At 34.2% G+C, this 14,894-nt stretch overlaps 2 protein-coding genes across 2 annotated transcripts in view; both read right to left on the bottom strand.

Moving 5' to 3' along the window:
- Positions 1–1,155: 1,155 nt before the first annotated feature.
- On the bottom strand, positions 1,156–7,049 carry LOC117337886. The gene is made up of 4 exons (XM_033899029.1): positions 6,635–7,049; positions 3,916–4,011; positions 2,544–2,731; positions 1,156–2,043 (listed from the first exon to the last, which is right to left on the bottom strand). Exons 1-4 carry the CDS (start codon positions 6,993–6,995, stop codon positions 1,963–1,965), a joined length of 726 nt encoding a protein of 241 aa, XP_033754920.1. The 5' UTR covers positions 6,996–7,049; the 3' UTR covers positions 1,156–1,962.
- Positions 7,050–11,429: 4,380 nt separating this feature from the next.
- The window catches only part of LOC117337818 (15-hydroxyprostaglandin dehydrogenase [NAD(+)]-like), a 36,139-nt gene continuing 32,674 nt past the window's right edge, over positions 11,430–14,894 (bottom strand). Inside the window, exons 5-7 of the mRNA XM_033898940.1 lie at positions 14,193–14,269; positions 13,623–13,795; positions 11,430–13,425 (exon numbers count right to left, since the gene is read on the bottom strand). Of these exons, the coding sequence (XP_033754831.1) occupies positions 13,305–13,425; positions 13,623–13,795; positions 14,193–14,269 (371 nt within the window). The 3' untranslated portion in view covers positions 11,430–13,304. The remainder of the gene's footprint in view (positions 13,426–13,622; positions 13,796–14,192; positions 14,270–14,894) is intronic.

The following is a 14,894-nucleotide window of genomic DNA, read 5'->3' as shown; positions in this document are numbered from 1 at the left end:
TACTTATGAATAAGTGATTTTGTAGCTTACATTGTACACCCACTGTCTGTGAATATCTTGGTCCGTCAACTTAAACAGACTATTCCCTAACGGGGACACGACAGTGACATTAGCGCAGTTATTATAGCGTAGTGCTTCTAGTATTCTAGTATGAGAGTACCACTAACATTTACGTACAGCATTGAAATTTCAGGTTTCCAGACATCTGAAGGCAATAGTTTATAACATAACTATGCATTTCATATTCCTCATTAAAAAGAAAGTGTTTAACTGAATATTTAATTGTGAAATACACCGGCATTGCACCACTGTGTAGGACACACTGTTATCTGGTGAGTGTGTGTACCTGGTGATACCAAACAGTTATCCCTGATCCTGAGATAAATACTGATACACGGTATGTCAGATGTACTTCCTTACAAGCATTGTCAACTTCAAGGTCGGTAGTTTAAAGCTGATATTTATTTAACTACGATTATTTAACAAATTATATGAATGTTTTGCAGTTTCCCATCTTGATAAATATTTTCATATCCCGATATAAAAAGTGGAAAGTCAGTACCTGATCAGCTGAATGTCGTTTAAGTGTGATGTTCAGTTGATCACGATCTTGTCAATTAGGGATAAATCTATTCTGATTTTCCCGTGTTATCCTAAACTAGACCTATGGGTGATCTAGATATAACAACGTTTGCTTAATGCATGTAGCTGGGCGTGCTACATACCTGATTTCTATTTCGACAAGTAATAATTCGATTATGGTGACTCATCATTTTTCTCTTTCTCTTTTTCAGTTAATTGTTCATAAGGACAAATGGACATTTTATCTATTTAAAAAAAAAAGAGAACTAGTATGTGATGCAGCACCAATAAGAAAACGATGTATAGATTCACAAATTGATTTACATTGATTTACATGTACCTAAAACGAAACAAATGTTTTTGTGGCATTGTTTTTATTTTCAGACAATGAGAGTATATATGGTAAATATTCCAATGCAGATTTCTACATCATTGCTTTGTATAAAGATAACCCATATAATACTCTATATAATTATGATAGGTATACGCTATATTTCCCTAGATAAAATATCATTGTACATTTCGCAATAGTGTATTCAAAAGACTACACGCTAAATATATCGCTGTTTTTTGCACTCCGGGTCGTACTGATTACAGCTATCATATTCACGTTTCACTGTGAAATGATATTTATTTCTATACTATCATCATGTAGGACTAATTCGTATTTAAATTATCGCATTATTTATACGTCCTTAACAAGCCTGACATGTGAAGAATATATCTGTAAATTCAACGATAGTTTACCGCGGATAGCAAATACATACTGAATAAGAATCATATATAAAACCATAAAAACAGAAAGTGAAGGGATAAATCAAAGTTCTGAGTCCTTTCTCACACACAGGTAATAATTCATACAAATATAACACTCTTTTCACACTTTATCTCAACACTAATTCAGTAACCAGAGGACACTACAATAAATAACATACATGTATTTAAAAATAATATTTAAAACGCCAAAGTTTTAATACTAAAAACTACTACGACTATGACAAAACAAAGAAAACATTCGCAAATAGTTAATAATATTATGTGATATAATTAAAACGTATTGAACATTAACGTCATTTTACCACAGCTAATTGGACAACAAAATAGATTATTCAATAATTTGCATTGATACATAACTACACATGTTCACCAACATGTTATATTATAGTGGAGGTTTTCATACCATTCTTTGTCTCTGACAAGATCTACAGTGCTCAACTAAGTTGTTAATCCCCGTCAAATCACAGTCTTTCGTCACACTTGATACTGATGGAGATAGTCACTGATGATCTTGTGGAAAACTTTTCAATGAGTATCACGTCGTCATATATAGGCAGATCTTTGGGATAGTCCTGAGATATCGCAAGGAAGGAGTGTTCTGTACTAAAGAATGAATAACGAATATCCACACAGTACACGTTTCTCGTTCTGGTCTGTAACATACGCCTTCGTTTCGTACCGTCCCTGTGGGTGAATAAAAGTATTTTAAAACAATTGCGAAACAAGTTATACGACCTTATATAAATCACTCTTGTTGGCTCGGATGAAAGCGCTTTATTGGTCTTACTATGGGAGGAAAACAGATACAACATAGACGTACATCTAGAGACAACAATATAACTTCTAGTTACAAAGGGGTTTTTTTTGGTCGAGAACATTGCTTCTAGCTTTCTGTAAATAAGACATGTTGTATAATACATGTACGTCGTAAATGAAGATTGACGAATGTTGAACAACTGCTAATATTAATTTCTTTCTTTCTTTGATTTTTAATGATATTAATGCATTTGTAAGATACTGGTATTCGGCATATTTTTCATGAAGCACATAGCGTGCGTCTATCGTGGCGTTCGAATAAAAATGCAAAAACTTAATGATACAGAAAAAAATCCATAATTATCTTTTAAACAGTAAACCATTGCCGAAGGTCAAATCCACTTTCATAATAGTATTGCTACACATACCTTCGGAAGATAGCCAGGGATTTTCTTGTCCTTGACCCAAGACCACTGCGCATTGACTTTATATGGACAGAAGATGAGACGGTCCGGCTGCTGATCGTCTAGTGCACACATGTCCCAATGATTGTCGTAAAGGTCTTTGTTGTTGTACTTCACCTCCAGTACAAACTCGCCACCCGTGTACTCTTCCTCTACAATACACAATGGTACAATTCATAATATCGGATTATTTAGTCATATTTTGCTTCAAAGATACAAAAGTATTGTCATAACCAACCCGATATCCATTTCAAAATTTATGTAACAATCATGTTTTGCTTTGTTTTTGTTTTGTCTTGTTTTTTGTTTTTGGTTTTTGGTTTTTTGTTTTGCTTGTTGAATGAGAAATGCATGCTATATAGTCGTCAGGTAGTACAATTGTAACGGTTTATTACAACTTCCAAAGAGTGATTGACATGATCAAAAGAATATAAACATGGCTTGATGAAATATGAAGTTAAACATGCTAAAGCTCAAGAGACCGACTCTGTTACGAGATAACCGTTGATATGGCCACCCGATAGTCATTTTACAATGCCACCACACTGAAGCTTCATAAGCTGAATCATTTGATATCTTTGTGTAAAAATATCTTACTCAGAGAATATGGTAACACATGATATTGCCATGTACACTGTGAGAGACAGCACACTAGTAGAAACCTACAGTTAACCAGTAAAATGTCACACGTTCACGAATTTTAATTTCTAATGAGAAAAAAAACAATAATATGTATAATTACAAATTGATTTAAACTGATTAAGCAGCGTACCTAATACGAAACAAAATTGTTTGTGTCATTTTTCAACGATGAGACTATATTTGGTAAATACGCCAAAGCAGAGTTTTAACAACACATATTAATTACTTATACAGTGTATAAAAGGTGATATGGTTTTAACGTTATAGTCGGCTTCATATTACATTCTCGAATTCAAGCACCCACAAACAAAGCCTAAATTAGTTCGCAGAAGACAGCTTACGCGAAAAGAAATTGATTTACCATATTTGGCGTAAGTATAAAATGAAAAAACGTGATTCGGGGACATACACGGTACACAATGACGGGTGCCAAAGGTAACGAGACAGCGGCGAATAAAACAAAGCACAAAGATTGACGGAAGGGAAAAGTTTTAGTGTATCATTTGTAAAAAGGCACGTATAAAATCATAGTTTTATTGATATGAAAGTAGTTTATATTCTTACTCAGTAAAAGTATTATTCACTTTACTGTGTATGTTAACTCTATTTCCCAATAATTTCTGATTTTCACCTTGATACAAAAACAATATGTAGACATTTTATACTGCAATTATTGTAACAACACCAAACTTACCAAACGTAAAATTTAGAAATGTTCTTGATTTTATTCCTCCATTCTCTTTATCAGGCAGCATAATCGTCTTTCCAACGAGTTCTCTGTCACCTACCTCTGAAAAACAATTGAATACAAATTACAACTTGTTGATAAAGAAAGTGCTTCATTATTCTGTTAACATTGGCGATGTCAATTACGAACTTCATTGTCGTTCATTGTGATGACAGTTCTGCCAAGAGCTGATAGAATAGTAAGAGTCGCACCTGTAGCAATTAGTGTATAATTTCCATGTATCCTAACTCCACAGCTGACGACGGCAATGGTATTTTAGTTTACACAAATCATAGGAAGCTAAGACAACCATAGATTTTTAAGGTAAACAAAGATTTATCTAAAGCGGCATTGGACTGTCCAATGCTACATTTTATAATGTTTGAATAACTCTTATGGTTACAATGAAACTTATAGTTGTATGATACATATATATGGACTTTTTTGAATTGTTTGGTAATAAGTCAGTTTGACACAAAAGTAGTGCAGTATATACTGACATACCGTTCACAAATGTACCGTAGTATATACTGACATACCGTTCACAAAGGTACCGTAGTATATACTGACATACCGTTCACAAAGGTACTGTACTACATACTGACATACCGTTCACAAAGGTACCGTTGTATATACTGACATACCCTTCACAAGGGTACCGTAGTATATACTGACATACCGTTCACAAAGGTACTGTAGTATATACTGACATACCATTCACAAAGGTACCGTTGTATATACTGACATACCGTTCACAAAGGTACCGTAGTATATACTGACATACCGTTCACAAAGGTACCGTAGTATATACTGACATACCGTTCACAAAGGTACTGTTATATATACTGACATACCGTTCACAAAGGTACTGTTATATATACTGACATACCGTTCACAAAGGTACTGTAGTATATACTGACAAACCGTTCACAAAGGTACTGTAATATATACTGACATACCGTTCACAAAGGTACTGTTATATATACTGACATACCGTTCACAAAGGTACCGTAGTATATACTGACATACCGTTCACAAAGGTACCGTAATATATACTGACATACCGTTCACAAAGGTACTGTTATATATACTGACATACCGTTCACAAAGGTACTGTAGTATATACTGACAAACCGTTCACAAAGGTACTGTACTACATACTGACATACCGTTCACAAAGGTACTGTACTACATACTGACATACCGTTCACAAAGGTACTGTAGTATATACTGACATGCCGTTCACAAAGGTACTGTACTACATACTGACATACCGTTCACAAAGGTACTGTAGTATATACTGACATACCGTTCACAAAGGTACCGTAGTATATACTGACATACCGTTCACAAAGGTACTGTAGTATATACTGACATACCGTTCACAAAGATACTGTAGTATATATTGACATACCGTTCACAAAGGTATTGTAGTATATACTGACATACCCTTCACAAAGGTACTGTAATATATACTGACATACCGTTCACAAAGGTACCGTAGTATATACTGACATACCGTTCACAAAGGTACCGTAGTATAGATCATAAGTTTTACATTATATATATGTATTTTGTGTTATACATTTTCAGTGATAATGTCTGTATAGCCTGTTTTATTTCATGTTCCAACCATCCCGAGGTCTGTTTCATATGTTTAGGTTTATTTTGGTTACTCAAACTAGTGACCAATCATTTAATCCCTATCATCACTGACGGGTGGTAGAAGCACGACAAACGCAGTTTTATTAACTATTTGATATTCTCCGTGCGTTAGATTCCACGTTTATATTATGCACGGGATATTAAACGCGGCGTTAGCTTACATAATACCGGTATATTAATGGTGTAAACATAGTCAAATGTCCTTCGTCGGGGACTTTGTTCCTCAACACTTATTCACCGCCGGTATATACTCCTAATATCTACTTGTGTAACAATGTTCGAGCTATTATTCTGCTGAGGAGTATAAAGGAAAGTTCAAGTAGCTGACCGACATTCATCTTATATTAAAATGTATATCTTTCATACGATCCACTAACGTGGTAAGAGTACATATCTACATCAAATCATTGCTGTACATACAGAGAGAAAAATATTAAGACGTAGTACAAAATAATATTTCAATGCGCTCTATCGAAGATCGTTGTTGGTATTTTATTACATTTCATGTAACTTTATATAGAACCTGCTTTCACCAAACAATCGTTTTCAGTTAAACTCAATTTACCAAAATGACGATTGATTAAACACTTATAGCAAACAATGTATATATCAATTGCGATTAAAATGTCAGTTAATTACGGCTAGAGTTTCCAGATTAATACCCTTCGTTTTAAATGTAACTGATGTGAAAGCATCATGTAAGCCGTAACAAAAAATCAGTACTTAAATTCAGAATTAGACAAAAGTCCGCTTATATGATAAAATACCTTTAGGTATCATCATGTTACCCTCACTAGAAGTCGCTAAAGACCTTCAGACACCTTCATTTGATTAAACTAATAATACAATATTTTTTACATGTGCATATAACCTCGCTCATTCGCTATTACATTACATCTGTATTGTATTCGACAAGTAGAACGTGGCCAATGATAGAACGATATAACCTGAACGGTTATATGATAAATATTTGTTATATAATGTTAAGTACACGTATGTAAAACATGATGAGCAAACTTACCACAACCATTGTAGAGATCCCCTATTGACACATAATTGTTTGACTTAATAAAGTTATCCCATAGTTTTTTTGACTCCACAAAGTCAGGATTATCTTCATCCCTGATTTGTTCATCAACTCCTTCCTCATCTTTTTCAATAACGTTTGATTCATCTCGTTTTGTGAGATGCAAGCCATTGCCTCCGTTTTCAGCAACACCCTGTCCCTGTTGTCTGTTCCGATTCATTATGTCCTCGGGCGGCCCATGATTGAAGTAAGTGATATAGACGCTGAAGACTATACAACAGAATACGAAGAGGAGAGCGGCGGGGATACGTTTGGTGTACATGACTCCCGGGTTACAAAAACGTTTGATACCCATGGTGGTGACGAAGACTATATATGCCCAATTGAAGGTTCGGCTATAATACTGTAAAGTGTGTCCTTGATCAGGTGACGTCATAGGTGATAACTCGTGCAGTACATCGTGGATAATAACTACAGATAACACAACATTTTAGACCGGTAGCTTTACTTGTGACTACTATAATTATTAGATTTTAATTGTATATGGTTTTTGACACCTACATCAAAACGGTCGTTGCTAAGTAATATTAAACAGAAATTATACTACATGAATATTTATATTATTCTGTTCGTTACCATTATATATACTACGTATTTTAATTGGACAGTAAAGTCACATATTTGAGTTTGAAGCTGATACAGCTTCCTAAAGTTACTGTCCTGATTATGATACAGTCCTAGATAGATATGACTTATCAGTATTCAATTGTCAGTTCGGTTATAATCTTGCAACTTTCCTTTCACAATGTGAGCCCTTGAATGTTTGATCGTCAAATTTTCAAGGTTTATGTCATCATTCATGCAATAACAAATTATTTGTGTGATTAAATATTAAATGTAAATATATTACTATTACCTTGACACTTTCCTATATATCTTTATTTGTATCAAATCATTTAGAAATCATTTTGTCAGCTAAAACCCTGTTGACAGTAAAATCTATCACCCTTTATGCATAATTCTAAGTGACAATTAACACGTTTTTAAGAAATGTCCAGGAAATAACACACTTTTGATAGTATTATGCTTTAACGTGATATATTTAAGAACTGCAAAATGATATCGATATTAAACATGGCAAATAAATATTTGCACGGAAACCCGAGTAAGACCAGGTACTTCGGAAGTGAATGCGTCTTCTTCATCGACGACATCACATGTAACTCTAGCTCACACGAAATTACTTTCCTAATACGAATGTCACACAAACAACAACTCAGACTGTCCAACCCTCATCCTACAAATACACAGGTAGATTGAAATATTTGTAATGTACATGCTATGTTTCAATTTTAAAGATATTGTGGTAATACAATCATCTGTGCTGTCGTATAATGCAATTAAATTACTTTTTACTCTAATCTAGCTCTCAATTTGTATTGGAAAGCGTCAATTTCTTGTGTGTACAATCTTACTCTAATTTTAGAGTTCGGTATCGAATCATAACTGTAGCTATCATTCCGATGACGATATAATCATCTGAAAAATAAATTAGAAATTAGTGGACATCACAGAAAAACATTGATAGAAATTCCCAAATTAGATCCTATTCATCAGAGACAACATTGACATTGTTCGCATAAATATGATAGCTGATGACCAACTGATCAGTTTGTAAAAGTTTAACAAAGGCCAAAAAGGGAAGATAAAAAGAAATTCTGATTGTCACCTTATTTTTATCGTTGGGTGACATATTTGCCAATATATTCTTCATGATGGGAAACCACGGTGTTATGTTTGCAATCAAACGTCTTTCATAACATTATATTTACATTCTTAATGTTGATTCTTTTTATTAATATTTGACCATGAAAACACTATGAACACAGTATGAAAACATCGTTTCATGTGCTGATTTTCCACACATTACATCAGTTAAATATTGATCCGGCTAAAAATAGTACTCGTTTCCTTTCCGCAAATTGGGTTTTCTTTGCCGTCTATTCACATAAAATAATTCTAAATTAACACGAATTAGTGTATTTAATGTTATTTGATGTCTTTGTTTTGAATAAAACGAGAGAAAAAAATAAACGACATGGAAACTACGGAGCAGAGGGACACGGTAAACGATGTTGTATTTGCGGGATCGCCGGCTGTTCCATCAATTTAACATCATTTCGTATATCGTTATCAAAATTTTAAAATGGCACTATTCTTTATGTTTTTTTTTCCACATCAACCGAGTGTATTAATTTTCATGTCGGAAATGAATAGCAATAGCTATCTACATCCGAGGTGCGCTTTAGCGCTACACAGGATATGTATAGATAGATACTGGTACCATACATGTAGCTGCGTTGAAATGAAGAAAAATAAAATCCATTCCATCCCTTTATAAATGTGAGCACTCTTTCTTTTCGAAAAATCATAGTAGCAAATCATTGAAAAACAACCCTGAACTCTAAATATAAGGAATAAAACATTTGACTACAGCCTTTTTTCATCCATTATTCGGTTCAAACTTTCACGAGACGTATTAAAAGATTTTCAAGGTATCTAATTCTCGCGATTTTCATTTATGCTCAAAACTGAACTCATTAAAAAATAAATATGTACAGAATAATAAAAACTCCTTTTACTATCATATCTTACGTTTCAAAGCACTGAAGGTTCACTGTTAAGGGATTAAAATAACGCTCATAATTTCACACAAAAAGTGCAAAAGTGGCAGTATTGTAGTTTTATAAATTCAACATGAATGGTGATAGTGGATCCTAGAGCAGTGTTATCATTTAGCTAGCAGTGAAGATATTTTTACGGGAAATTCTCCTTTATCAATATGTATCCCGTAGAGATAATGTTATTGGGATTTTTAGGTGTATCATTAAGTACTATTTCAGATCTATCTGGATAGTTTGGATTTCTTGTGTATGTACCACTGTGCTGTGAATTTTGAGAGGCTGTGGTATTTTAGTGTGACAGCACGGAACGGATGCCTTTATAGTGCTGTTCACTGAAGTATACTCCCCAAGACACCCACCAGGACACTCAATCCAGCCGCCCAACTCCCAAAATGCTTAGTGTTAATTATTGTTTATTCAGCAAGTATCTTACTATATGGTTTAGTTGATACAGGTAAATGGGCGCTACCATTGGGTAGTGCAGGTTTTTCACGCTAGTATGTAGACAATACTCCGAATGACCAAACCTTCCGGAAGAGTAAGCGTCTTTAGCTCCACCAACAACTATCATGTAAGTATAGATAAAATGCAGTTTGAGGATGGAATAACTAGATATAACGTGGCGCTCGTAGATTTTGGCTAAGTATTATTTAACGTCCTGTCAAAAGTTAAGTATTATTTAACGTCCCGTCAAAAGTTAAGTATTATTTAACGTCCTATCAAAAGTTAAGTATTATTTAACGTCCTATCAAAAGTTAAGTTTATTTAAGGACGACCTTCTCTGTGTGGTAAGTGTACGTGTTTTGGGAGGCTGTGGTATGAGCGAAACTGATGCCTAGGTATATGATTACTTATTTCCTAGCGCTGATAGTGGTTATGTAATTTGCTTTGTTTGCTTTGCTCTATAAATGTTTCATAACATTGATTCTTAACATCAATAGGTGATAGCACTGAAGCTATGCTAATCAGTTCGCCGTTGATAACACAGTAGCACCTCACGTACAAGGTGTTTGCCGTAAAGGAACGTGTGTTGAAGGCAACCAAGTGGCAAGTAAGATTAGGGAGATTATAGAATAATAGATCGGTTAATAAGTAACTGTAATCTTTGTTTACGATAACAGACTTGAATCAACTGGTACATTATATATTGTCCTGATAGAATGCGATACATGATATTGTCTATTGTCCACTCTGTGACCCCATTTAATGTTGTACCATCTTTCATAATTGACCATCCTAACTGCTAATCTTACCTGGTAAAACCGTGTACGAATAAGTCTAATATTAGCTGTAGAAGTCCAGTCTAATGTTAGCTGTAGAAGTCCAGTCTGATGTTAGCTGTAGAAGTCCAGTCTAATGTTAGCTGTAGAAGTCCAGTCTGATGTTAGCTGTAGAAGTCCAGTCTAATGTTAGCTGTAGAAGTCCAGTCTAATGTTAGCTGTAGAAGCCCAGTCTAATGTTAGCTGTAGAAGCCCTGTCTAATGTTAACTGTAGAAGCCCAGTCTAATGTTAGCTGTAGAAGCCCTGTCTAATGTTAGCTGTAGAAGCCCTGTCTAATGTTAACTGTAGAAGCCCTGTCTAATGTTAACTGTAGAAGCCCAGTCTAATGTTAGCTGTAGAAGCCCTGTCTAATGTTAGCTGTAGAAGCCCAGTCTAATGTTAGCTGTAGAAGCCCTGTCTAATGTTAACTGTAGAAGCCCAGTCTAATGTTAGCTGTAGAAGCCCTGTCTAATGTTAGCTGTAGAAGTCCCCTTACAGGTTAGAGCACTGCATAAATACTCTATTACATTAGTATGCATTAACCAACTTCAATCATATTGGTGATGATATGGATTTCCGTCGCAATACAGCTGTTTCACTTGAATTGATTTAATATGATATTACATATGTAGATATCATTACTTGGTTTCTTAAATTTTTGAAGTTCGTGTCTTGCCTTTATATTTGTCCAACTGTGCTCCAGTTTAGCATTGCTGTAATATGTTCTACTTTATATAATCCGTTCGGCTTTTGAGTGGTGCTGTATGAACGAAGAGACCTGGACCTCTAACAAACAATTGCCCTGAACTGTCAAGAAATGAAATTAAAAATAACATACAAAACTGTTTCATACTTAAAATCTGTATTTTTATTAATCTGTATAAATATGTATTCATAGATGTAATAAATGCAATATAAAATACATCGAACAATAATTACATCTTAAAGCACTACGTCTGATGTAAACAAATCAAGCTAACCCGTGTCAACTAAAAGGTTTTGTAAAAGACAAAAATAATGTTTGTCACAATTTCTTCTCGTGTTACATACATATACAAAAGAATATTATGCCATGATTGTTGAAAACTAGCACCCAATAGGTTGTTGCTGACAACATGTATTAAATAACATGCCGTGGTTGAACGTCAAAATAAATTAAATGCCACAAATAAAACAAAGTTTGAAAGTGTTTATTCATTGCTTACTTTTAGTAAATAACTGAATGGGTGTTTCAAATGACAAAATGTTGCTATTGAATTGTTTTCGTTAAAACGGCAACAACTTCACAATACGAATAATGTTTTGCCATCAATATTATCTTGTTATCGTATTGATGTCTTGAAAAGTTCTTAAAAGGTATCTGGAATCGTAACCATGGATAATATCAAAGTTTCAAGTATCATCTGTATGATGTACATACCAATGCTACTATTAAATTGTTTGGTCCATTTAACACCATAAGTGAAGTTAAACTCTATATTATACAAAACTCCTAATTACACAAAGTATGAACACTGTAAACGAGAAACCATGCACCATCGAGTGTTCACATGTATGTTGCTATGATCATGATTGTTCACGTTAAACATTTTCCTCTGACAGTAGTGTATTCTAGGTTTCACGCTTTACATAACTACAGATAGTTATATGATAAGTGCACTTCTTTATGAATGTTAGCGTTTTATTGTTACATTAAAAGCAAATATAAATATGATACAAAATGAAGCATCCTTAGGTTATATGTCATGTAGACATTTCATTCTGATAGCACTACAATGACTATCAAAATAAATACATGTACTATGCAGTAGCGAATAATATGCCGCAATAGGTGTATATATCAATGACATCATTTGACTTAAGTGAAAATAAGGAAAGCGTAAATAAATATGATTGATAAGAATCTGTAGGAATTACAGGTCATTGCTTTAAACAAAATCGAATGACCTAACCATTATTATACAGAAAAAAAAATTCTGTAAAATATGTAGAAACTTTGTGTGACACAATCGCTGTCAACTTGTAAGATAATAACAACAATGAATCGGTAAGAGTTAGTGACCTTGGCATTACATCAAATAACAATAATAAGTAAATATACATAAATTGATTACATGATCACAACATCCAGTGTTATATGAGATTCCATAATAAACACAACAGATATGGATAATAAGGTCACAAAACAAAAAATAACATTAAGACATCTTGGGATTTGGCCCTCATTCACAACCAAACACTATGGGATTTCCTCCTCACATAAACATGTTGGTGGTGACATACAACGTTTTCAGTGCATGATCGATGAATTGCCATATACACGTATATCGTTATATAAATATCGGCACTTTATAATCAAATGCTGCTGTTAAGGTGACATATTTCACTCAATGTAATAATGCTTTTGACAAGTGTTAACAATACTGAAATACCTTATATAGCTTCCTTTTTCAGAATTTCGTCTTGTGTGCAATAAACGAATTTCTCGAAAAAGGGGACAATTTATTACATAGAACATCACAACCAATTCTCGTATGTAGTCTACAAAATTAAATCTGATGGTGAATGATTGTCCGGCAGCTGCGTTTAATATTCTAGTTTGGATGACAGAATCGTCACATTGAATTTACTGTGATGAACTGATGACCTTCCATTGAGGCTGATATAATTGGCAGGTGTTGTGATAAAATGTGTGGGTACTTCAGGGACACGTCAAACCATCATACACTGACTTCAATCTTACAATATTCGTTTCCTTTCCCTTTCGAAACCCGAAGAACAGCACCATTTTTTGTTTCATCTGTAACCAGCTCTATAAAACTTGCTGCTACCGTCTCTGTCCTGTAGCGATAAAATAACAAAGTTAACTCCAAGACAATTTCTTGAATTCAAATTCTCTGGAAACGAATACTTTTGATATCATATTTGTCATACATTTTGTGTTATTTCACCTAATTTATTATGACATTAACTTTGTTTAATCGATAATAATAAAAATAACCGGAAAGCAATGTAAAAACAAACAGTAAAACGCTTACGTCATAATACCATGTGCGCTGAGGAATTTAGTGACTTTTGCCGTGTTTTCCGATTTCGTCTGATCATCTTCGTGTAGTGAAAATGGTGCAATTTGTCTCACGAGGTCAGTATCAGCAAAAGACGGACAGAGCGTGTTTACCCGTATTCCACACTTCTGGACCTCCTCGTTAACCTGCAACAGAAACACTCATACATTACGAAATGGTGTAACTTGTTGAAAATATAATATGGATTTATATGATTCCTTTTTATGTTTCATATTTATATGAAAAACCTGGTTATTTTAAAAGGTTATTTCTAAATAACCTATCATCATATTTAAGTTAGTAACCATTTCCTACATTTGATTAAGGATATACATGTATTTATCTTCTATAAAAACTGATATTTTTTTTTCTTATACGTTTTACACCTGTTGGATTAATCTAGCATTGCAGGTGTATGGATCATTTTAATGATTATTGTTGTGTTTACATCCAACTTGTACGGTAATGCAGCACAGTAACAAACGTTCAATCCGAGCTCGAATATAAGTATCGCATCTACAAGTATTAATGGCGATAACTTACAGCTAGAGACCGGCTGAGTGCAATGATCGCAGATTTCGTAGCACAGTAAACAGGTGACATAGGGTTGACTGACAAGCCTGGAAAAAAGACGAGAATGATATGGAACTTCATACAGGACATGGATATATATTGTACCAGGCCTTGAATGAAAAAGACGAGAATAATATGGAACTTCATACAGAACATGGATATATATTGTACCAGGCCTGGATTGAAAAAGACGAGAATAATATGAAACTTCATACCGGAAATGGATATATCAGGTCTGAAAAAAGACGCAAATTATATGGAACTTCATACAGGACATGGCTAGATAAGGCTGCATGTAGCACACATCGTAAGTACTGGTGAAGACAACCGAACATACATACATTGAACTTAAGTAGGTGTACATAGTTCAATTTTCGTAGGGCAAAGCGTTCAGTGATAGGCTATTCATCTTCTACAGTGACGAAATGTACAAGTGTGGAGAATAGCTTGTATATTACGTTACTTTGGTTGACACTGATTCCAGGGCACAAACTTTTAGATTATTCCGGAAACAACTAATGGTTATTGTTGTACCACCTAATTGTTCACCAACTGAAAAGTATTGATCGAAAACATTTTGAGGCAAATAGAATGTCGTGTTGTTCTAGTATAATTGGAGTTTGCATCGGTGTAGTGATTTGCAATTAAGTACGCAGATGGTTGGAGGCCAAA

Source organism: Pecten maximus, chromosome 11, assembly GCF_902652985.1.
Source record: "Pecten maximus chromosome 11, xPecMax1.1, whole genome shotgun sequence".
Lineage (NCBI taxonomy): Eukaryota > Metazoa > Mollusca > Bivalvia > Pectinida > Pectinidae > Pecten > Pecten maximus.
This window is presented reverse-complemented; position numbering and strand designations above follow the sequence as displayed.

Bases quoted from the DNA above. Each gene is read 5' to 3' on its own strand.
- LOC117337886 (XM_033899029.1), bottom strand. From the start codon at position 6,995: ATGGGTATCAAACGTTTTTGTAACCCGGGAGTCATGTACACCAAACGT. The intron at 4,012-6,634 runs GTAAGTTTGCTC...ATTGTTTTTCAG, and splicing joins GGATCTCTACAATGGTTGTG to AGGTAGGTGACAGAGAACTC. The intron at 2,044-2,543 runs GTATGTGTAGCA...ATTCACCCACAG, and splicing joins TCCCTGGCTATCTTCCGAAG to GGACGGTACGAAACGAAGGC.